This window comes from Neoarius graeffei, chromosome 24, assembly GCF_027579695.1.
Source record: "Neoarius graeffei isolate fNeoGra1 chromosome 24, fNeoGra1.pri, whole genome shotgun sequence".
Lineage (NCBI taxonomy): Eukaryota > Metazoa > Chordata > Actinopteri > Siluriformes > Ariidae > Neoarius > Neoarius graeffei.
In genome coordinates, this window is record NC_083592.1 from 28,264,949 (window position 1) to 28,287,960 (window position 23,012).

General features: G+C 41.9%; 1 protein-coding gene across 3 annotated transcripts in view; it reads left to right on the forward strand.

The window, feature by feature from the left end:
- msh3 (mutS homolog 3 (E. coli)) overlaps nt 1-23,012 on the forward strand; it is a 208,319-nt gene that overhangs the window by 49,705 nt on the left and 135,602 nt on the right. For all 3 annotated transcript variants that reach the window (XM_060906976.1, XM_060906978.1, XM_060906977.1), the window contains exons 9-10: nt 15,418-15,548; nt 21,814-21,922. In XM_060906976.1, the coding sequence (XP_060762959.1) occupies nt 15,418-15,548; nt 21,814-21,922 (240 nt within the window). The remainder of the gene's footprint in view (nt 1-15,417; nt 15,549-21,813; nt 21,923-23,012) is intronic.

Here is a 23,012-nt window from a genome sequence, read left to right on the forward strand (position 1 = left end):
TGAAGAAAAAAAACTTTTCTAATTTGTTTTTATCTAGCTCACCCTGAGATGTATACAAATCTTGATAAAACTCCCTAAATGTGGAATTTATGTCTCTTTTATTCGTAATGAGATTATTGTCTTTATCAAAAATCTCATTCTCATTATCTCTAGCCGCTTTATCCTTCTACAGGGTCGCAGGCAAGCTGGAGCCTATCCCAGCTGACTACGGGTGAAAGGCGGGGTACACCCTGGACAAGTCGCCAGGTCATCACAGGGCTGACACATAGACACAGACAACCATTCACACTCACATTCACACCTACGGTCAATTTAGAGTCACCAGTTAACCTAACCTGCATGTCTTTGGACTGTGGGGGAAACCAGAGCACCCGGAGGAAACCCACGCTGACACGGGGAGAACATGCAAACTCCGCACAGAAAGGCCCTCGCCGGCCACGGGCTCGAACCCGGACCTTCTTGCTGTGAGGCGACAGCGCGCTAACCACTACACCACCGTGCCACCCTTTTATCAAAAATAGATGGAATAATATTTTGAGATTGTATTTGTTTTACTCTTTGTGCCAGAACTTTGCCAGCTCTCTCCCCCAGCTCGAAATATTTCTGCTTGGTGCAAAACAGGGCAAATTCAGTTTTTCTGTTCAGTATATCATTTAATTCGCATTTAAGGTCATTCAGTTTACCCCACGTACCCACGTCTTGCTGCTCCATGTGTTGCTTTTCAAGCTTTTTGATATCTTGATCTAGTTTAAGTAGCCTTTGACTCTCCACTTTTTTGATACATGAACATCTTTTGAATAATACGCCCCCTCAGAAAAGATTTGAAAGCATCCAACATTACCCCATGGTCCTCTATAGAGCCTTCGTTGTACTCCCAAAATTCTTGCATTACGGATTTAATAAAGATGCGATTTTCTTCCCTGTTCAGCATACAGTTGTTAAAACGCCATCGCAAGCTTTTTCCTGCTTTATCTAGAGGGCAGAGGACCAAACCCACTGGTGCATGGTCAGATAGTACTATGTTTCCAATTGTAGAATTTAGCACCTGACTGATCAAATTACGGGATAAAAGAAAGTAATCTATCCTGGAATAACTTGAGAGTGAGGATGTGAAAAAAAAAAAAGTAAAGTCCTTTTCATGTGGATGCAATCATCTCCAAATATCAACAAGACCCAACTCTTCAGACAACACATCTATTGGCATAATCCCGGCAGAGTTATCTTGGGTGGGTTGATAAGTTTTATCCATTATTAAATTTCTGACTTGATTAAAATCCCCCCTAGAATTATATTATTGTTTCCCATATTTCTGATTAAGTTGCAGACTTCGTGAAAAAATTCTGGGTTGACAGAATTAGGAGCATTAGCAATAGTCATCCTTTGACCCTCTAAAGTGACATCCAATATAACCCATCTACCGTCCTTGTGAGAGACATGTTTATGTACTTGACAGTCTATATTTTTCCTTATCAGAATACTCACCCCTCTTTTCTGCGAGGAAAATGTACTATGATATATTCCTGCGCAACCCATTCTCTTTTGAGTTTTGCTGCTTCCTCATCATTAAGATGAGTTTCTTGGATGAGGGCTATATCAGCCTTTTTTGTTTCAGATAAGTGAGGATTTTTTTCCTTTTAACCACATTATTGCACCCTGAAATATTCCAAGTTACAATTTTAAACAGCTGCATATTGCTCTTCTGGAATAATAATACACTACCATCCCAATGAGGCAACCCACCATCTTGGTTACCCCTCCTTTGCTATTAGAAGTTTTCAGGAATACAGGATTAAAAGCATCAAAGTTATATCTTCATGAGACACCTAGGGTTAAACACCAAACAAACACATACCGACTTAAAAACACACTGCAACAGCAGCCTACAAACATGTTACTTTCCAACATCAAACCTTCCGTCAAGTACATGGCTCCCCCAACTGCGCCCACACGGCCAGCTACCTCACCATTCCCCCTGAATTCGACATATCCCTTTTATCCATTGCGAAACACTAAGTTTGTTATTAAAGCTTGACTGAACCCCTACATCATAGACCATATCCATGTGAAGACCACTCATGTCCAGTTCAAACTTCTGAGCGTTGTTTTTTTTTTTCTTTCTTCCGACATCATTCCAGTAGTACTGTTCCATAGTATATTTTCATACCTTGTCAGTATCTCACTCTTCTCCCCCGCTGGCCCCCATTATCCCCTCACCTTCGAGGCAGATGAGAAAAGCTTTTGCATCCGCCGCACACGAGAACTCATGCCGCTTGCTGTCCAGAGTGAAAGTCATTGTTGCCGGGTATCGCAGGGCATATTCGACGTTACGTTTACGGAGAATTTGCCTCACCTCCTCGAATTTTTTGCGTTTCTCTTTTATCTCCTGAGCATAATCTTGGAAGAAAAAGATCCTTGCACCGTTCCAGGTGACTTGCTGCTTCTTTCTCGCCGTTGTTAACACAGCAGCTTTAGCCTTGTCCCGTAGGAACCGAACAATGATGTGCCTTGGCCTGGCGTTGTCTCCTGGCCGAGGGCCAACCCAGTGGATCCTGTCAACTTCGTACCAGCCATCAACATTAATATCCAATGCTTCCGATAGCAGTGTTTTCATAAAGCCATCCCAGTTACGACCTTCCATTCCTTCTTTCACACCAGCAATACGTATGTTTTGACGCCGGGAAAAGCCTTCCAGCGCTGTTATTTTCTCTTTCAACATATGATTTTGTCTTGCTAGGTCTTTCACCACCGGGGCCCTATTCGCCTCTTCATCCTCGAGTTTGGATATTCTGGATTCCGCCTCGGTAATTCTGCAGCCCAGACTTTTAACAGTCTCATTCACTGCCTCAACTCCCTTTTTTACCCCCGAGATGTCCATAGCCAGACTCTCGAGAATATTTTTGATGCCCTGCAATTCAGTCATTACGGTTGAGGCGTCTTGTGGAGATGAATCCGCCATCTTAATTGCATCGGCAGTCTCCTGGGTGTTCTTGCCCCGTTGGTTTTGAGAGGGGTTACGAGTAAAATAGTGGCTTTTTACCGACATATTACTTTGCAGTATCTGATTCGTCAGCAGTATACGTACTATTGCAACTTCAATTTATAAGAGAACGGGGAAACAGCTAAGCAGGCTCGGCTCACTTCTCCTACGCAGCCATCTTGGGCGTGTCACCACCGGAAGTCAATTTACTGAAGATCTCTGCGTTATATAATTGATAAATCTATATGGCATGTGAGCGGATCGTGTGTCATTGTGCCCAAATAAGCCACAATGTAGAAAGTCTCCAGCAAGAGTGCTTTTCTTCAACGCACAAATGCACGGTCGTGGTGTACGGTAAGTATACTCTGGACAATATGAGCACAGGCCAGTGGGGGAGTGGGAGGGAGTTGTACTCCAAGCACAGTGCCCCATGTCTCTTGTGAGTATACCCGAAGAGTCAGAATTCATCGACCATGTTAACAGTGCTGGCATACAATTGCCAAGCCAAAGGTCAAAACATCCAGGGTTAAACGCTCACACACCCACCAACACTGAAAAATAAACATCCTGGCATGTGCACACCCTTTATACTGTATATCTGACTCTAACCAAAAACATAATTTATTGTGTCTCTTTTAATAGCAAAAAACAAGGGCCAACAACAGCACTACAGCAAGTGGCACACAGCAGGAAAGAACTGAGTGTCCTGAGGAAAAGATCACGGTGTCAGCTTTTTCTAGAAAGCCTTGACAGTGTATGTCTGCATACCAACACACACATTAATGCTAATTAAACAGTGCAAACATCTGCAAAATATCCAAACAGCTTTCCACATAGTTATAAGCAGCATCTCTATAACCACATTCACCTCAAAAAGAGTCAAGTGAGATTGTGAGCAAAGAGTCTGACTGGAAGACATTATGTACACACAGGCAGACCGAGGGAGAGAGAGTGAGTGAGAGAGACTGACATTGAGATTTTCAGTTGATCACGTTTAAAATATGAGGTTAAATACCACAATAACACGTCAACACATTCTCATTATCTCTAGCCGCTTTATCCTTCTACAGGGTCGCAGGCAAGCTGGAGCCTATCCCAGCTGACTACGGGCGAAAGGCAGGGTACACCCTGGACAAGTCGCCAGGTCATCACAGGGCTGACACATAGACACAGACAACCATTCACACTCACATTCACACCTACGGTCAATTTAGAGTCACCAGTTAACCTAACCTGCATGTCTTTGGACTGTGGGGGAAACCGGAGCACCCGGAGGAAACCCACGCGGACACGGGGAGAACATGCAAACTCCACACAGAAAGGCCCTCGCTGGCCCCGGGGCTCGAACCCAGGACCTTCTTGCTGTGAGGTGACAGCGCGAACCACTACACCACTGTGCCGCCACGTCAACACATTATTATTATTATTATTATTATTATTAGTTTGACCCTTTTACCAGATAATATCAGGCTCTAAATACCAATTTGTATCATTTTTCTTCTGGCAAACAATCTGTTTTGTTTTTACACAGACGGACAGCTATACTCTGCATGTCTGTTTAGGATCGGCGTGGTCATGTTTGATCAGTCCAGTCCGAGTTGAACTGATGGGTTTCCTGGTTCTTACTCAACTTTTATCCTTTTTCATACAGTTCATGCTGTTCTTGGTTGAGAACATTTAATGATTATCTGTCACTTATTGGCAGTAGCAAGCAGAGATGACGGGCAGCTTTAGCTAGTTGAGGACTGGCAAGAGCGCTCATATTTTCTGGCGTGTGTGTGTGCGCGTTACGGCGTAGGTCAAGTGCATGGTGTGGAATGAGGTTAAAATAAAGTAGAGCAGTGTTGCACACTTTAATGTGTTATGGCAGGTGTGTTAGTGCCAATGGGTCCGTGCGGGCCAGACAGTTGGCTTTTGTGGGCTGCCATTTTGGGGAAGCCATGGCCTAATGGTTAGATAAGCAGCTTTGGGACCAAAAGGTTGCTGGTTCAATTCCCTGGACCAGCAGGAATGGCTGAAGTGCCTTTGAGCAAGGCACCTAACCCCCAGCTGCTCCCTGGGTGCTGTAGTATAGCTGTTCACTGCTTCAGGTGGGTTAAATGCAGAGGAGGTGTGTGCTTGGGTGCACGTGTGACAAAGGCCGCTGCTGCTGCTTCTTGTTTGGGGGTTTAGACAAAGCTGTTTATATGAATACAGGTATGGATATGTGGGACATTTAAAAGATGCAGATAATGCCACTGTGTTACCTGTCTGGGGGCTTATTGTAACACACTTAAGTCTGGTGTAACTTGTGTTATTGTAACACGTCATGGGGAATGAGGAACTGGGAGACAGGCTTACAATGTACCGTAGGTGTAGGTGCATTTTATTCTCCATTTACTTATGCTTTTTTAGCAATGTTAACTAAGCATGCATGTGTGCACACGGTTCTGGGTTGCTCAGCTCTCTCTGGTTACTGCCTTCCTTCTGCAAGAACAAGAGAGACACACACAAATAAAATGCCAGTCATCAGCCACAGGTGAAACTCATCACGTTACCTGCTAGTTCTACCTGACTCCTCGCCGATCACACCCCTGATGCCACAGTTGTCTTGCTTTTTTTTTTTTTGGGTCCTCGCCCATATGTTCACTTCTTTTCAGTCTTTTTTCAATTATTTTCCAATATGACTAGCTATAAGTGAATCAGTTATATCTTGAATATTCTCCACCACAACCTTATTTCCTCGACATACAGTAAATGGAGGGAAGGGCAAGGTTTCTGCTCCTTTCACTTCAGCATGAGTCAAATGAGTGCGTAGGCATCTCTACATCTGCATCCACTCTTTAAAGGGCACTACAATTATGCTGCCCCGGAACTAAGACTTGTTGAATATTAGCTGTCTAGTCTGCGCAGCTGTTTGAAACGTTATATTTTCATTCAGTGTGAAACAGAAAGAAGTGTGGAAATTAGCCAGCAGGACCTGTTTTGTCTAACATTATACAGTGTTGTTTAGCATTTTGTTTACTAGCATTATACAGCATTCCATCTACTATTCTACAACCCTGATTCCAAAAAAGTTGGGACAAAGTACAAATTGTAAATAAAAACGGAATGCAATAATTTACAAATCTCAAAAACTGATATTGTATTCACAATAGAACATAGACAACATATCAAATGTCGAAAGTGAGACATTTTGAAATTTCATGCCAAATATTGGCTCATTTGAAATTTCATGACAGCAACACATCTCAAAAAAGTTGGGACGGGGCAATAAGAGGCTGGAAAAGTTAAAGGTACAAAAAAGGAACAGCTGGAGGACCAAATTGCAACTCATTAGGTCAATTGGCAATAGGTCATTAACATGACTGGGTATAAAAAGAGCATCTTAGAGTGGCAGCGGCTCTCAGAAGTAAAGATGGGAAGAGGATCACCAATCCCCCTAATTCTGCGCCGACAAATAGTGGAGCAATATCAGAAAGGAGTTCGACAGTGTAAAATTGCAAAGAGTTTGAACATATCATCATCTACAGTGCATAATATCATCAAAAGATTCAGAGGATCTGGAAGAATCTCTGTGCGTAAGGGTCAAGGCCGGAAAACCATACTGGGTGCCCATGATCTTCGGGCCCTTAGACGGCACTGCATCACATACAGGCATGCTTCTGTATTGGAAATCCCAAAATGGGCTCAGGAATATTTCCAGAGAACATTATCTGTGAACACAATTCACCGTGCCATCCGCCGTTGCCAGCTAAAACTCTATAGTTCAAAGAAGAAGCCGTATCTAAACATGATCCAGAAGCGCAGACGTCTTCTCTGGGCCAAGGCTCATTTAAAATGGACTGTGGCAAAGTGGAAAACTGTTCTGTGGTCAGATGAATCAAAATTTGAAGTTCTTTATGGAAATCAGGGACGCCGTGTCATTCGGACTAAAGAGGAGAAGAACGACCCAAGTTGTTATCAGCGCTCAGTTCAGAAATCTGCATCTCTGATGGTATGGGGTTGCATTAGTGCGTGTGGCATGGGCAGCTTACACATCTGGAAAGACACAATCAATGCTGAAAGGTATATCCAGGTTCTAGAGCAACATATGCTCCCATCCAGATGACATCTCTTTCAGGGAAGACCTTGCATTTTCCAACATGACAATGCCAAACCATATACTGCATCAATTACAGCATCATGGCTGCGTAGAAGAAGGGTCCGGGTACTGAACTGGCCAGCCTGCAGTCCAGATCTTTCACCCATAGAAAACATTTGGCGCATCATAAAACGGAAGATACGACAAAAAAGACCTAAGACAGTTGAGCAACTAGAATCCTACATTAGACAAGAATGGGTTAACATTCCTATCCCTAAACTTGAGCAACTTGTCTCCTCAGTCCCCAGACGTTTACAGACTGTTGTAAAGAGAAAAGGGGATGTCTCACAGTGGTAAACATGGCCTTGTCCCAATTTTTTTGAGATGTGTTGTTGTCATGAAATTTAAAATCACCTAATTTTTCTCTTTAAATGATACATTTTCTCAATTTAAACATTTGATATGTCATCTATGTTCTATTCTGAATAAATTATGGAATTTTGAAACTTCCACATCATTGCATTCTGTTTTTATTTACAATTTGTACTTTGTCCCAACTTTTTTGGAATCGGGGTTGTACAACGGTGATAAGCATTATATAATGTTGATTATCATATTACAGTATTACATTGACTGACTAGCATTGTTTACTAGCATTTCTCAATATTATCAAAACCGTAAATCAGGAAAAAGTTGGGACTTTTTTATGGAAAATGCAAATAAAGAAAGCAGTGATTTTTCTAAATTTACTTTGACTTGCATTTCGTTGCAGACGGTATCAACTCAAGATATTTTGTTTGGTCAACTTTATTTAATTTGTTAATATACAGCCGTTCCTGTGTTTCACGCCTGCAACACATTCCAAAAAAAAGTTGGTATGGGGGCAATTTAGGGCTAGTAAAGATGTAAAACAATGAAATAATAATGTGATCTCAACAAGTGATTGCAAAGATGGGCTGAGGATCTCCAGTTTGTCAACAAATGTGTGAGAAAATGAATTGAAATGTTTAAAAGCAATGTTCCTCAAAGAAAAATATGAAGGGATTTGGATATTTCACCCTCTACGGCGCATAATATCATTAAATAATTCAAGGAATCTGGAGGAATTTTGGTGTGTAAAGGGCAAGGGCGCAAGCCTAAGCTGAACACCTGTGATTTCTGATCCCTTAGATGGCACTGCATCAAGAACCATCATCCATGTATAACTGATGTAACTACATGGGCTCGGGATTACTTTGGCAAACCCTTGTCGAGCACTACAATGCGGAGTTGCATCCAGAAACGCGTGGAAACGTGTGTCGTGGTCCGGCGAATCAGTATTCCAGGTCTTTTTTTTTTTTTTTTTGTAAGAAATGCAGTGTACTCCGGACCAAAGATGAAAAAGACCATCTGGACTGTTACCAGCAACAAGTCCAAAAGCCATGGTCTGCCATGGTATGGGGCTGTCCGTGCCCTTGGCATAGGCAACTTACACTCCTTCTGTGATGGAGCATTAATGCAGAAAAGTACATTTGAGATTTTTGGAGCAACATATGCTGCCTTCAAGACGACATCGTTTCCAAGGATATTTCAACAAGGCAATGCAAAAGCCCATTCTACACGCATTACAAAGGGTGGCTGTGGCTTTATCTGTGTGCATAGTGCTGAGCGCTGTCTTCATCAGCCAGCACCAGCAGCGTGGCAAAACAATAATGGAGGAGAGCTACGATAGCTGCGGAGGGGGAGCAAAAGCTACCTCTCTTTAATTGATTTTTTTTAAAATTAATTAATTAATTAATTTTTAAGCGTCTCAACTTGATCATGTACAACTAACAAACTGCGAAAATGAACTCCAGAGCAAAATGTGATGCATGATACAGGTCACCTTGTAATTATGAAATATAAACAGTCAAGATGGTCAAATCCAATCTGAGTAAAAAATCAGAACTGAACAGCGAGACTTGTAATGTGAATGCCTATTCCCGCCTGATGTTGCGTGAGCAGCAGTTCAAAAGGATGTGGTTGGCTGGCTTCACATGCCTTGGTGGACTGTTGTATGGGTAGGTGATTAGTGGGAATTGGCCATGATTAAATTAGGGACAATCTGGGGAAATAATGGGGTGGGGCGGGATAAAGCTCTAACTTGGCAAAGGGGCGTTTTGTTAAGACACCCATGTACGTTTTGCTGATTTTTGGGCCTTGACTATTTTTTTAAATGCTTTGGTTGGATGTTGATGGAGTTAAGAATCGACCTCCGCTTGCCATACCAAGTTCTGAGTTCATGCTGCCTCTGTATAAATGACACTTAGCTCAAGAGTTCAATTCCCTAGACCTTCATGTAAACAGTAATTTATGGTAGCTGACTGGTGGATGCTGAGTTTGAGCTCCTATATTAGCCACCAGTGTGTAGCCAAGGTGGTCACCCTAGCAACAGTTGCCTATGGGTTGCTGTCGTGTGCGTAATGAGACCCTAGAGGGAATTGTTGCTGCCATGTCATAGTTGTTACTGCCAACTATTTACCCAAGTGCATAGTACATGCTTGTTACTGCTTATTGGCTCAAAGTGCACTTCAGGGTATCAGCATACTCACAATGTACTGTTCTTTTCTAAACTGTTCGACCACTGAGGCCTTGCCACAGTTTTCCCTCAGGGATTTCTGTAACCATCAAAATTTGTCTCACCACAGGGCAAGATATAATCATGATGCCTGCGTTTATAATGAAGGGGTTATTTTTTGTAACTTTTATTTTATTTGTTACCCAAGTGGCATGTTCCATAGAGCTATTGCACGACGACTACAATATAACTGCTGCACTAAAAACAGACTCGAGACTCTGCCATACCAATATCTGAACCACTACTAGTGATCAGTAGTTAAATTATGAAGTTATACCACTGTTTTATTGATGAGTCTTTTGTGTATGCTGCCATGACAGTGGAGCTCCCTGCACTCAAAGTGAAACTCCATACTTAAGGGAATATGGTAATGCATCGATCTGAGTTTTAATGGCTTTTGCAACTGTACAATGCACATACGCGTACCATCACGGGGAACCTGATCGTAAGTGCAAGGCAATGTATCTCATTAACACATGAGCCCTGGACAATGAAATTTGTATCTTCATTTACATAAGATAAATGGGGTTTTATAAAGCACTTATTTTTAATTTGCTTTTTAAAAAATAATGTGGGATTATTTACCAACACATTTTACACTCATTGGGAGCTCTGCTTTTCGGCAGTGCCTAAATAGATGTATTATTTGTAGAACAATTGAAAGCTGTATGATAAATGGAAGGATAATTTGATGTTTAAACGTGAATCATCTACTGTTTCATTACATCTATTCTAACTGATTTGATGTAATGGGTTGCTGTCTTTTTGTAGGCTAGATCCACTTTCCAACATTTAACCTTTGAGGGGTTTTTTTTCTTCTTAAGATAAAATGTTGATGACCTGGCGACTTGTCCAGGGTGTACCCCGCCTTTCGCCCGTAGTCAGCTGGGATAGGCTCCAGCTCGCCTGCGACCCTGTAGGACGGGATAAAGCGGCTAGAGATGATGAGATGAGAAGATAAAATGTAATGATTTTTCTGTAAAATTTACATTTTCATTCCAAATCTTTTGGATATACTGTTTACTCGGTTTAAGTTATACCCTGTATATTCAATTTGATTTTTGCTGAGATCTTATTTGAGGAAGGGCGAATAGCATAAAGAAACATCAAGCGTTCAGTCTTGTCAGAGCGATGCATACCAATTTGTATCTCATTTCCTCTTGGGATATGTTGAGCCAATCTAGGGCCAATTATCTCCAAAATTGGCGACAGGCTCAATTTCTCACAAAACAATGTGAAATATGCCTACGATTGAGCACCATCCAAGAACATTTATTATAACATGGAACTCACGAAATGGGCCACCTGCCGACTTTCTCCACATTGTGCATAGTAAACATTGCCCTGTTGTCTTACTTTATTTTTCCGAATGTTTTTGCCCTGTTTGAAAGTGGAAAGCCTTTAGAACACATTAGAGAACATTGGACCACTGATGCAGAAACAACCTTAACTCCGCGTGGGGAGAGAGTACGAGAGGGGTGCCCCCCTCGGAAAATTTTGAAAAAAGGGAGCCCATCTGGTGACTTTTTAGGAGCATTTTATGGTGGTACTGACAATGTCACTTTTTACTGTTAACATGGTTGAAAAGATTGCTACAATAAGTGAAGGTCTGTGATGCTGTGGTTTGCAGCATGGGGTTCACATGAGCAATACATAAAGTCATCATCTGACAACAATGTAGTATATAATAATGCTGCTTTATTACCTGAACCACTGCCAGACCACTAACCAAAAGTTTTTTAAATGAGTTCTGTTGCAGTTAAAAAAATAATAATAATCATGCCCCCTGTTGACTGCATTTACTGCACAAATGCCACAATCTTGAGTAGCACCTTTATACTTGGGCCTACTTAATGCTTCAAACTTGGGTATCGGTTTCACTTCTTTCCTCTTCTCTTTCTGGCTCTTTTGTCCTACTCTCATTTAGCTGTCGAAAACACAAATCGGTGGGGCGCTGAGCGTCATTCATGCCTCTTTTTGGCATGACAGAAATGTGGAGATGTATGCCCACCACACAAAAACCATAAACCACGATCTCGCCCGCGCACTGAAGCGTCGTGGTACCAGTGCAACAGCAAAATGATTGAGGGCGTTTGTTGTGATTGGGGATTTCCCAGGGATGTTTCCGGTCTGCCTGAGTGCACTATGCCACCAAACCGACCTAAAGCACTGATTTTCCTTGAAAATATGCCCCAAACATCGCAAGGTACAAATCTGGCGTGATTTTTCAGCGAGTGTCGGGGCAAAAAAATAGCGTGTCGGCATGAAATTAAAGCGTGTCGGGCGGCCCTGATACGCAAAAGCGCTCTGGGGAGAACACTTGCATAAAATACACAATGTGTGTATGTATATGTACGGTATACACACACTGATCACCCATAACATTATGGTCACTAATAAACTAATAGTAGTGAAGTCAATAATTATCTCATTACAGTGACACCTGTCAAGGGGTGGGATATATTTGGCAGCAAGAGAACAGTTGGTTCTTTAACTTGATGTGTTGGAAGCAGGAAAAAATGGGCAAGTGTAAGGATCTGAGTGACTTTTTGAGGCCCACTTTACACGGGGACGGTCTGAAACAAAAACGCAAAAGTCCGTTTTCGTTCTCACTTTTTTTCCGCGTTTACACGACCGTTTTCAAGGAGGAAATCTGCATCTATACGGTGACGCATAAATGTGTGGAATTCAATTGGATGTGCATGCCAGGCGGCTAGGTGGTGCTGTGAAAGACCTCCGCTATGTCTGCACGCATGCGCAACGTCTTCCGTCTTGTCTGATCTGCACCGTGAAAACTTTGACTACTCTGGCTATGGTAAGTAAGAAAGTAAGAGCATACTATACCCGCCTCTGTTCTTTAACGGTATATGTGCAGATTCGGTATAGATGTTCGAAGGACTCCTGGACGTTTATTAAAGCTGCCAGAGCAGCTTGAAGGTCCGTTGGATCGATGTAATCAGACATGCTCTTACTTTTTTACTTACTTTCTTACTTCCCGGGCTGGCATGTACAGTATATGACATATGTATGACGTAAACGCGTACCCGACGTGAGCAGATCCGAGCAGAGTTTCGCGTATTGGGTAGTTTAGACGGATATGCAACGGGGGCTGTTTTTAACTTATCCACTCTGGAAGGCGTTTTCAATTTTTTCCGTTTTTCAGCCTCGGAAACGCCGTCCCCGTGTAGACGAAAGGCACTTCCGATAAAATATTTAGTCGTTTTTACCCGACAGCGTCCTCATGTAAACGGGCCCTGAGAAGGGCCAAATTGTGACTGCTAGATGACTGGGTCTGAGCATCTCCAAAATGGCACATCTTGTGGTGTGTTCCCAGTATTGCATTTAAGTCTTTTTAAAAGGGGCATAGTGCCTTGGTATTAGATTGGAGTTGCTGGAGTCCCTTAAGGACCCTCTTTTATTAACCTATGCAATGACCTGTTGTTGGTGAACAGTTCAGCTCAATGAATTGGAGAATTAAAAACGCCTGTCTTACCTGCATTGGAGGCCAGATGGTTCTGTGGTGATTTTGTGGTTGAAATCCACAATTCTGCCCATTGTTGTGAATCTGTTTATTGACCTTGTACGCTTCAAGAATGGTGAGCCTACAGAGAAAGCTTTCTTGCTCTGTCCAATGCCAGTCCTATGGTGTTATTTGGACCTTCATGTAAGTTCTTGGTACTCCTCTTTTCCCATGCTAAGCCAAAGAATTAAATGGACAACTAGCTTAATTTTTAGCCATTTTTGAGGATGTGAAAATAACATCTTTATTGTCAGCAACCTCGAACTCACTACTTCACGGAAATTTAATTTTGTTTCCCTTTCTATTGACTTTTCTCCTTGTGTCTGACTGTAGCTTTATTTATTTATTTATAATTGGGGGCGGCACGGTGGTGTAGTGGTTAGCGCTGTCGCCTCACAGCAAGAAGGTCCGGGTTCGAGCCCCGTGGCCGGCGAGGGCCTTTCTGTGCGGAGTTTGCATGTTCTCCCCGTGTCCGCGTGGGTTTCCTCCGGGTGCTCCGGTTTCCCCCACAGTCCAAAGACATGCAGGTTAGGTTAACTGGTGACTCTAAATTGACCGTAGGTGTGAATGTGAGTGTGAATGGTTGTCTGTGTCTATGTGTCAGCCCTGTGATGACCTGGCGACTTGTCCAGGGTGTACCTCGCCTTTCGCCCGTAGTCAGCTGGGATAGGCTCCAGCTTGCCTGCGACCCTGTAGAACAGGATAAAGCGGCTACAGATAATGAGATGAGATGAGAGATTTATAATTGGCTCACTCTGTCAGCACCTGCATAAATTTAAGGTGCGTTTCATGTATTCAAAGTATATGAGGGTAAATTTGGGAATGTCGCATTTATGATACATGTAAATAAGGACCTAGTGGCGGGGCTTTTGCTCATACAGCTGAAGTGTGTTCATCAATGGTGGGTGGGTTTTTTTTTTTTTTCCTCTTCCGTACTCAACATGATTTTACCTATACATCATTGTGAGCTTAAATACATGCTTGTTTCTACAGAATTTTGATGGAAAAAAAGGCAGATTTGTTTGTCCTTCACCCGATACATGTATATATTCAGTGGAATAATAAATGTTAGCATTTTATGTCAAAAAGACAAGTGTAGTCCAAAAGCTTATATGGCTGTGATTGTGATGACAGATTTTGTGGACATTTACTTTTGACTTCAAGGATGCTTTATAAGGAAAACATAGATGAGGCATGGCAGCTGATCTGAGAGCACAGGTCTAACTGCTGGAAAGCCTAATGTCACCTTGTAGCCTTCTGAAGGGGGCTAATAAATAAAGTTCCATCTGAGGCTTTGTGCTTTATAGAGTCGAGAGCAGTGAAGAGCCGTGTGTGTGTGTGTTGTTCTCAAGGATATGGATATGTCATTGTGAATTGATTTTTGCTTGCTGCTTTTGAAAGGCCTCTTCCTGCCTCCTCTCCCTCATACTGAGGTCATATGTCATCATGTAGCTTCCCCTCTGTGCTAATTTGCTCCAGCCCATCAGAGATTATGCTTACGTAGTGTGCCAGGATGTTGCGTGTAGTGATGCATGTTTCCATCCATTTGTTATTTATGGGCAAGTCAAAATCACTGGAAGGGAGGGAGGACGGGAAAGGGAGCTTGTGATCGATGCATTTATACACATCATGTGTACATGCGTGCTACAGTTGCCCCAGCAACTGCAAAGCGATGATTAAAAAAAAGCGAGGGACCTTGAAATTGTGTTGTTATTGAATGGAGGGGAGGCAGGTGTGTGTGTGTGTGTGTGTGTGTGTGTGTGTGTGTGTGTGTGTGTGTGTGTGTGTGTGTGTGTGTAAGTAATGCACCGTTTTCCTCTGAGGGGGAAAAAAGTGTGTGTGTGTGTGTGTGTGTGTGTGAGATATGTGTATGGCCGGACCAAGTCAATGAAATGGAAGCTGTTTGGTCATGAAGTTTACTGATGGAAAAAGATGAGACGTGTGTAACCTCTGAGAAACATTTAGCGTACTGACGAACATCATTAACATTTCCATTAAAACTAATATCAATGGTGTTATTTCATTCAGAGAGATTTGAGAACTTTTAGTTTAGCTTATTGGTTGTGGAAATAATGTAAGGTTGAAACTAACGCGTTAATTACGTTTCATTCAATAAGCACCAGATCTACACAGCTTATTAAAAAAATTTCAGTCTCACACTAACTCTTATGTAACAGGGTTTTAGCCTTCGAGTATTCTTAGACCAGAGCCTATTTGCTGTAAATATAACTCTTAAATTTCTTTCTATCCCTCCATGGCAGTGTCCAAGCAGACGATCGCATTCGTATCGAGAAGCGAGACAGCACCCAGTTTGAATACCTCACTGCCATGGCGACTGTCAGGAACTTGTATGGCAGCGTGACTCCTCAGACAGCAGAAGATCAGAAAAAGGGTAAGTGTTTGTTGTTATTTTGTCTGCATGTGTGGGTGTGTGTCTGTGCTGTCTGTTTGATACCTAACCGCCCCCTCAAAGTCATCCTGCCTGGCAGGCAAGCTGGCCTTTTGAATGTAGAGTTATCTGGTCAGCCTGACATGGGGTCAGTGTGTGGGCTTTGTCCTGTAATTGAAAAATCGTTGTCAGAGGGACAGGCGGCAGGTGGATCAATGGCTGCTGTCTTTAGCCTGGAGGCGTGTGGGACGAACCAGCCTGGCCGTCCCTGCCAAATCCAGGATTAAATCACTTCGCATTGGGCTGTTCTCCATCTCTAGACACGACTCATTACCTCTCTGTGTCACCGGCGCTGATGCACTCCGATGGTGCCTGTTTTCTCTCTGGCATGGCTTCCACCCTGTAATAAACACACGTTAACAAATGACCCGAGGCTGTTGTTTTTCATGTGGCCCAGAGTCTTTAAAACAAAACTTTTCAATTGGTACATTTCCTCTTAGACGCCACCCCCTCTTCACCCCCCCTTTTTTCTTTTTTAAAACAGTATTCAGGATTTTCTTTTATTTTTCATAGTGTTGCTTAGACGCACACTTTTTTCAGCAACTGTTTTTGGTTTTAAGTAGATGCTAGACAACGTGTGCACTTTTCCAGTCACACACACACTTCTTTTATTTGAGTAATTTCTAATTTAGTGTTGGTCATTCTACTCTTTTCTGCTGCACAAGAGAACTAAAAGATTTTGCACCTGAAAATGAAGCTCTGCTCTTTCTATAGACCACCAATTCAGTTATAAATATTTTGTTTTTTGTTTTTCTTTCACCAATAAGAACTAATGCTTCTTGGGAATGGCGGCACGGTGGTGTAGTGGTTAGCACTGTCGCCTCACAGCAAGAAGGTCTGGGTTCGAGCCCCGTGGCCGGCGAGGGCCTTTCTGTGCGGAGTTTGCATGTTCTCCCCGTGTCCGCGTGGGTTTCCTCCGGGTGCTCCGGTTTCCCCCACAGTCCAAAGACATGCAGGTTAGGTTAACTGGTGACTCTAAATTGATCGTAGGTGTGAATGTGAGTGTGAATGGTTGTCTGTGTCTATGCATCAGACCTGTGATGACCTGGCGACTTGTCCAGGGTGTACCCTGCCTCTCGCCCATAGTCAGCTGAGATAGGCTCCAGCTTTCCTGCGACCTTGTATCGGCTACAGATAATGGATGGGCTTCTTGGGGATGGATCTAACAGTTCGGTTCATACTGCAGACAAACACTGAATTAAAACAGAATATGTAATAGTCTTTGTTTGTGGTGTTTGCACTTTGAAAAACATCATTGCGTTACTTCATTTCTCGAGGGTATAGGTTTTGAGAACCTTACCCCTGTGTATACAGTGCTATATGGAGCACTTGCATGTGATGTCACATCCGATCCAGATTGTAAACAGACGCCGCCTTGTCGGTCAAACGCCATATTTCCGCCTTCTGCTTCTACTTCTACTTCTACCTTTTCTTCTGGAAAACCCTACTATATACAATTCTACTACAACGTCAACTCCACTGAAAATCAATAAAACATAAGACGAGTGGAATCCTGTGTCCGAGTCCTTCCCTTTCAAGTGTGGGAAACCCATGATGCTCACATACACTTGACAGTAGGCTGCCACGGCACCCTGACAGGCGTGCAAAATGGATTGCTGCTATCAGGTATACCATATATACAGTAATAGTGATAGACTACTGATACTTGATCTAACTGATAATATAAAATATTCAACCATAATAGTGGATATGGTGGCGCATGATGGGGATGCTGCGGCTACAAGCTCTCCCTACCTGTGCACGTTTTTTATGTGTATTTTTGCGTGGTGTTTTTCTGTACCGGACTTTAATATCCACTACAACCGTATGGACTTACTGGACATTGGTTTCCAGCAGAAAATGACGGTTTGTAGAGATTTCCATCGCATGCACAACATTCCGGACGAGATAGCGAGACCAGCGGGGTCTCAATACTCAAGTGACTTACCCGTCCAATGAGGATTGTTATTTTCTTGTTTACAAGATGGCACATCTGAGGGGGGCTGACAAATCCTGAATTTCTGTAAAGATAACTGTCCAGAGATTTATAAGCACGCAGTGCTTCACCACTGAACAGCGAGGGAAAGTTAATGAGGTAATTATACACATCTGGGTATTCCGCTGGCAGTTCAATATCCACTGACACGGTCGTGAAAACTCCGTCCGGTAATCGATAAGGGTCACTAATCTGTAGGTCGTTTATTTTAGACATATATCTAGTTATCTGTTCATTAGAAAAATGAGCCGTGTAGTCCGTCGGTTGAAATTGATCCATTTTGTACACGAGTGCAGCAGTATTCAGCGGTGTTTTTTACCGACAAGATGGCGGCTGTTTACATTCCGGTCACGTGACTGCAAGAGGTCTATTACAGTTGAAACGCAGCACGATCAAACACCTGTCATTTTCGGGTCATATAGGATGCAAAATGTACAGGGGTTTTATGGTGTTGGTAGCATCCTTATGGTGGTTATTTCTGTTTGGTCAAATGTCATGAATTATGGCTTGAAATGAAAATATAGTTTTATTAATATAATGTTGGCACAGAGCAAATTGGTTTTCTTGGCATTAACAAGGAGGAAGTATAGAAACCCTGCTTTGTCACTAAGCCTTTTTGTCTTTTTCTCATTCTTGCTAGTATGACCTGGTTAACCAAGCAGCCCGTTGGACAAATGGACAGAGCATTTTGTCTGTGTTGAAGTTTTAATGATAAACAACTCGAGTTATTTTAGGTTGGTGGAAAATGAACTAAAACAAGAATGCCAAGTTCTCAAGTTTTTTTCCCTTTTTTTCATCTCTGTTATTTAAATGCACAGTGGGAAAATGGTGTCATTACACCTACGGAAGGGTAACAAATAAAAGGAAAAACAGATGCCTCTGTCAGTTTGTGGGGGCATTTTACTGCATGGTTTATGTCCACTTAAGAGGGAGGGGTCACTGCAAATCGATACCCAGTTATTCTGACTGATTGATTACCGAAACATTTCTATCCTGATGGGCGTGGTCTCTTCCAGGATGACTTCACCCCCAGCCGCAGAGCACAAGAGCTCACTGACTGCAGTGTTTCCCACAGACCAGGTAGCAATTTGTGGTGCTCCACTGTGCCGATGAGGGAATCGTGCGCGGTGGGGTCGTGGCGGTCGGTGGAGTCGGTCATTGGGGTGTATGCAAAGTGTTTACAGCGGGTGGTGTTCAAACATGGTATTTTTCTTCAGAGTCACCTGCTGGGACTATTTTAAAGCTACAAGAAGCATTTGAGATTATTCAGTTCAATCTAAATTCTTTTAAGTTCTTTAAAGGAACAGTCCACCGTATTTCCATAATGAAATATGCTCTTATCTGAATTGAGACGAGCTGCTCCGTACCTGTCCGAGCTTTGCGCGACCTCCCAGTCAGTCAGACGCAGTCAGACGCGCTGTCACTCCTGTTAGCAATGTAGCTAGGCTCAGTATGGCCAACGGTATTTTTTGGGGCTGTAGTTAGATGCGACCAAACTCTTCCGCGTTTTTCCTGTTTACATAGGTTTATATGAGCAGTGATATGAAACAAGTTCAGTTACACAAATTGAAACGTAGCGATTTTCTATGCTATGGAAAGTCCGCACTATAATGACAGGCGTACTAACACCTTCTGCGCGCTTCGGCAGCGCATTGATATCTGAGCTCAGATATCAATATCAATATATTAATATCAATATCCGCACTATAATGACAGGCGTACTAACACCTTCTGCGTGCTTCGGCAGCGCATTGATACGGAGCTCAGATATCAATGCGCTGCCGAAGCGCGCAGAAGGTGTTAGTACGCCTGTCGTTATACTGTGGACTTTCCATAGCATAGAAAATCGCTACGTTTCAATTTGTGTAACTGAACTTGTTTCATATCACTGCTCATATAAACCTATGTAAACAGGAAAAACGCGGAAGAGTTTGGTCGCATCTAACTACAGCCCCAAAAAATACCATTGGCCATGCTGAGCCTAGCTACATTGCTAACAGGAGTGACAGCACGTCTGACTGCGTCTGACTGACTGGGAGGTCGTGCAAAGCTCGGAGAGGTACGGAGCAGCTCGTCTCAATTCAGATAAGAGCATATTTCATTATGGAAATACGGTGGACTGTTCCTTTAAGAGAAGACAGCTAAAACAATTTTTCCCAGAACCCTGCCTGGTTTCATTCCTCGACCCAACTTTACATTACAGGGCAGGCCATTAGTTTGCTGGGCTTGATGTTGGTGGAAAACCTGTCTTTTAAATTTATGAAAATTACTCACCAAAATTGAAGTTAAAGTTTAGTTTTTACTAGAGATGCACCGATTGCAATTTTTTGGGCCGATTCCGATTTTCCATGGAGTGTGACCTGCCGATACCGATTTTGGCCGATTCCGATTTCATTTTTTCAAACCACTTCACAGCACACACAAAGACTATTTTCTTTTTATCTTTTCTTTAATAGAACATTCTGCCAGATTTTCAGTAATACATTTAGTATATAATTCAGTAATAAAAACACCTCAAAGGTTGAAAACAAACAAAAAGACATTGTTCTTTGTAAAATCTTTCTTCATGTTTGGTATTAACATATATTAATTCCTGAAATAGGAAATTCACACAAACATTGTTTCTTTTCCCATCCAATATCTGGCACAAAAACAACTTCCCCCTCATATATTATTTGCCAACTGCTATGGAACACACTTTCATAAGCCTATTTAGATCTGAAAACTTATGCCTTATGGAACAACCCATTTCTTCATTCAGTATCAAAATACAAAAATAATTTCCAGTCATACTTACTTATACCATAGCCATTCTATCATCTTTGTCAAATGTGTATTTGTAGAGTAATTTCCAATGGAATAAAGTGCTACCAAGGTTGTAAAACAAAGACATTTTTTTTCTTTCTGTCTTTGTACAAATCTAACTAGATGTTTGGTAATAGGCTAACGTATTAATTCCTGTAATGGGAAATTCACACAACCACAAACATTTTCTTCTTTTCACATCCAATATCTGGCACAAAAAAATCACTATATTTGGATATCCAAACATCAATAGCTTTGGATAAGCTGGATATCCAAATAGTGATTTTTTTTTTTTTTTTTTTTTGTTAACGGAGCTCGTTAGGCGCGCAGGACTGACACTGTTCTGCGCAAGCGCAACACAGTCACACTAGAAAGCATGTTCAAGCTGCCAGTGTAGCTGCAGTCTTTTTAGTTGCGAATTACGAGTATTTCCACTTTCATCTCTATGTGATACACAAGTTTTGATCGGCAGAAAATCGGCATATAATTTTGCCTGGCCAGTCGCCGGTCATGGCCGATCACGTGAAAATCGGCCGATTCCGATCAGCAGCCGGTCAATCGGTGCATCTCTGGTTTTTACCTTAGTTTTTTGCCTTTTTGGTGGCAATCTTTCAATCATTCTTTAGTTGACATTCAAGGAATAAATTGCAAAAAACAAGCTGGAGGTTTTTAATTTAAATATTGAACTCAACACTTGCCTCAACCAATACTAAAATGAAATAAACAGTATAATGTAACAACAAAATAATAAAATATCATAATTAGATGTAAGAAACCACTTAAGGTAACACCAAGGCAACTAACAATAATGAAAAAGCATTACCCTAATTGGTGCAAAGCCTGCATGCCCTATCAGAACATTTAATTCTGCGTGGCTTCCTGAAAAAAAAAAAAAACTCCAGTGCCCTATCGTAAGGGAAGTCATTGCTGAAGCGGGATAAACGGGATAATGCAATAAGGCCGGTTCCTCGCGTCAAGCTGCTGCTGTATGCATCAAAATTGGTTTATAGCCTGACTCGGGATGTCCGTTTCCTGTAAGCCAAGAAGGCTATGATAAAGCTCATCACGAGCACGACGTAGGCTACCTTTTAAAATAAGGGGTCGGAAGGCGAATCGGGAAGGCTGCATTATTTTTAATTAGCGCAACGGATTTTTTTTTTCCAAAATCGCGAGTCTGATTGTGTGGCGCTAGGAATCCATTGTGTGGTGCTGTGCCACACAATGGTTTATGTATGGGAAACCCTGGACTGGTTTGATGAGGATGAAACTGATGTAAAATATGTCCTATGGCCTTCATAGTCACCAGTGTAACTCAAACTTATCCTTGAAATGCAAAATCACAGCTAATAACCAACATCAAGGTTTTTTAGAATATATTTGTGCGATACTTGTCGTGTCTCTGTGCAGGGTCCTCTCCATTCTATCTAAGTTTAGAGAGCCAAATCATCTGCTGTTTGGGGCCAGTGATCCAGTATCTGACTGAATTTAAGCTGGAGAGGGTTCTGCTTGGTTCCAGGTACCTTAGCCCCATTCACTCTGCTTACACACACACACACACACACACACACACACACACACACACAGTCACTTCTGGGCCAAACAACACTAATGCAATAAGACAAAATACAGAAAGGTTTCTTGTTTGTTTGAACCAAGTACACTGATTATGGTTCTTCATCACCATGATGGAGTCTTCATATTATCAAGGTCAGTGGGTTTTTTTTTTAAATTGACTCTTAACAGAGTTTTTTTTCTTCTGTCATTTCAAACACAGTTTCTTCAATAAAGAGATATCCACACACGCCGATCTGAAGTTAAAATGCGTTCAGCTTTTGTGTGATGCATAAAAACTATTCAGAACAATGGCTGTGTCGATTTCATAGTTTCTTTCTGAACATTTTGTTGCCTCGGGTAAACACGCAGAAATGAGAATTGCTGTAGCAACAGGCATGCCGGGTCTTTTTTTTTTTTAATAGAGGTTAAGTTCAAGATATTAAAGCATGACCCTATGTAATGAGTTCTGTTATTGTAGTGCGTTATTGGAACTTCAGGGGTTAAAAAGGTGACGACGTCATTAGGCCAGCTCATGGTCTTCGAGAGTAAACAAACAAACAAAAAAATTTACAGTTTATGGATATATAAATCTATATCATAGAAATGTCATTCTGTAGTATCTAGTAATAAATATTTAATTTTATGTACATGTATGATGTATATTTTTATAACTTTAAAAATACATTAGTTTATATAGTTCATTTTATATGTATGTATTATTAAGCCATATTTTATTATTATAGTAAGTATACATATTAATCTATCTGTTAGTTCATTAAATATTGTTAATCCAGTCCAATATGTTGATGTACCTCACCGCTGTTTTCCTAAAATCGTAGACTTTAACAACTTCCCACCCCTGTTTAGCAGGTCAGGGTGACAAGAAAGATGCTTGATTGTACACTATAATTAAGGATTGGTTAAGGACATTTTTTAACAGGAAATAACAGGGTCCTGACCTCAGATTCCCAGAGAGACACCTAATTAGCATGCACGGCAGCCGGAAATGAAAGGCTTGTTCTGTGCTGTTTGTCTTTTCTGCATGCTGCTGC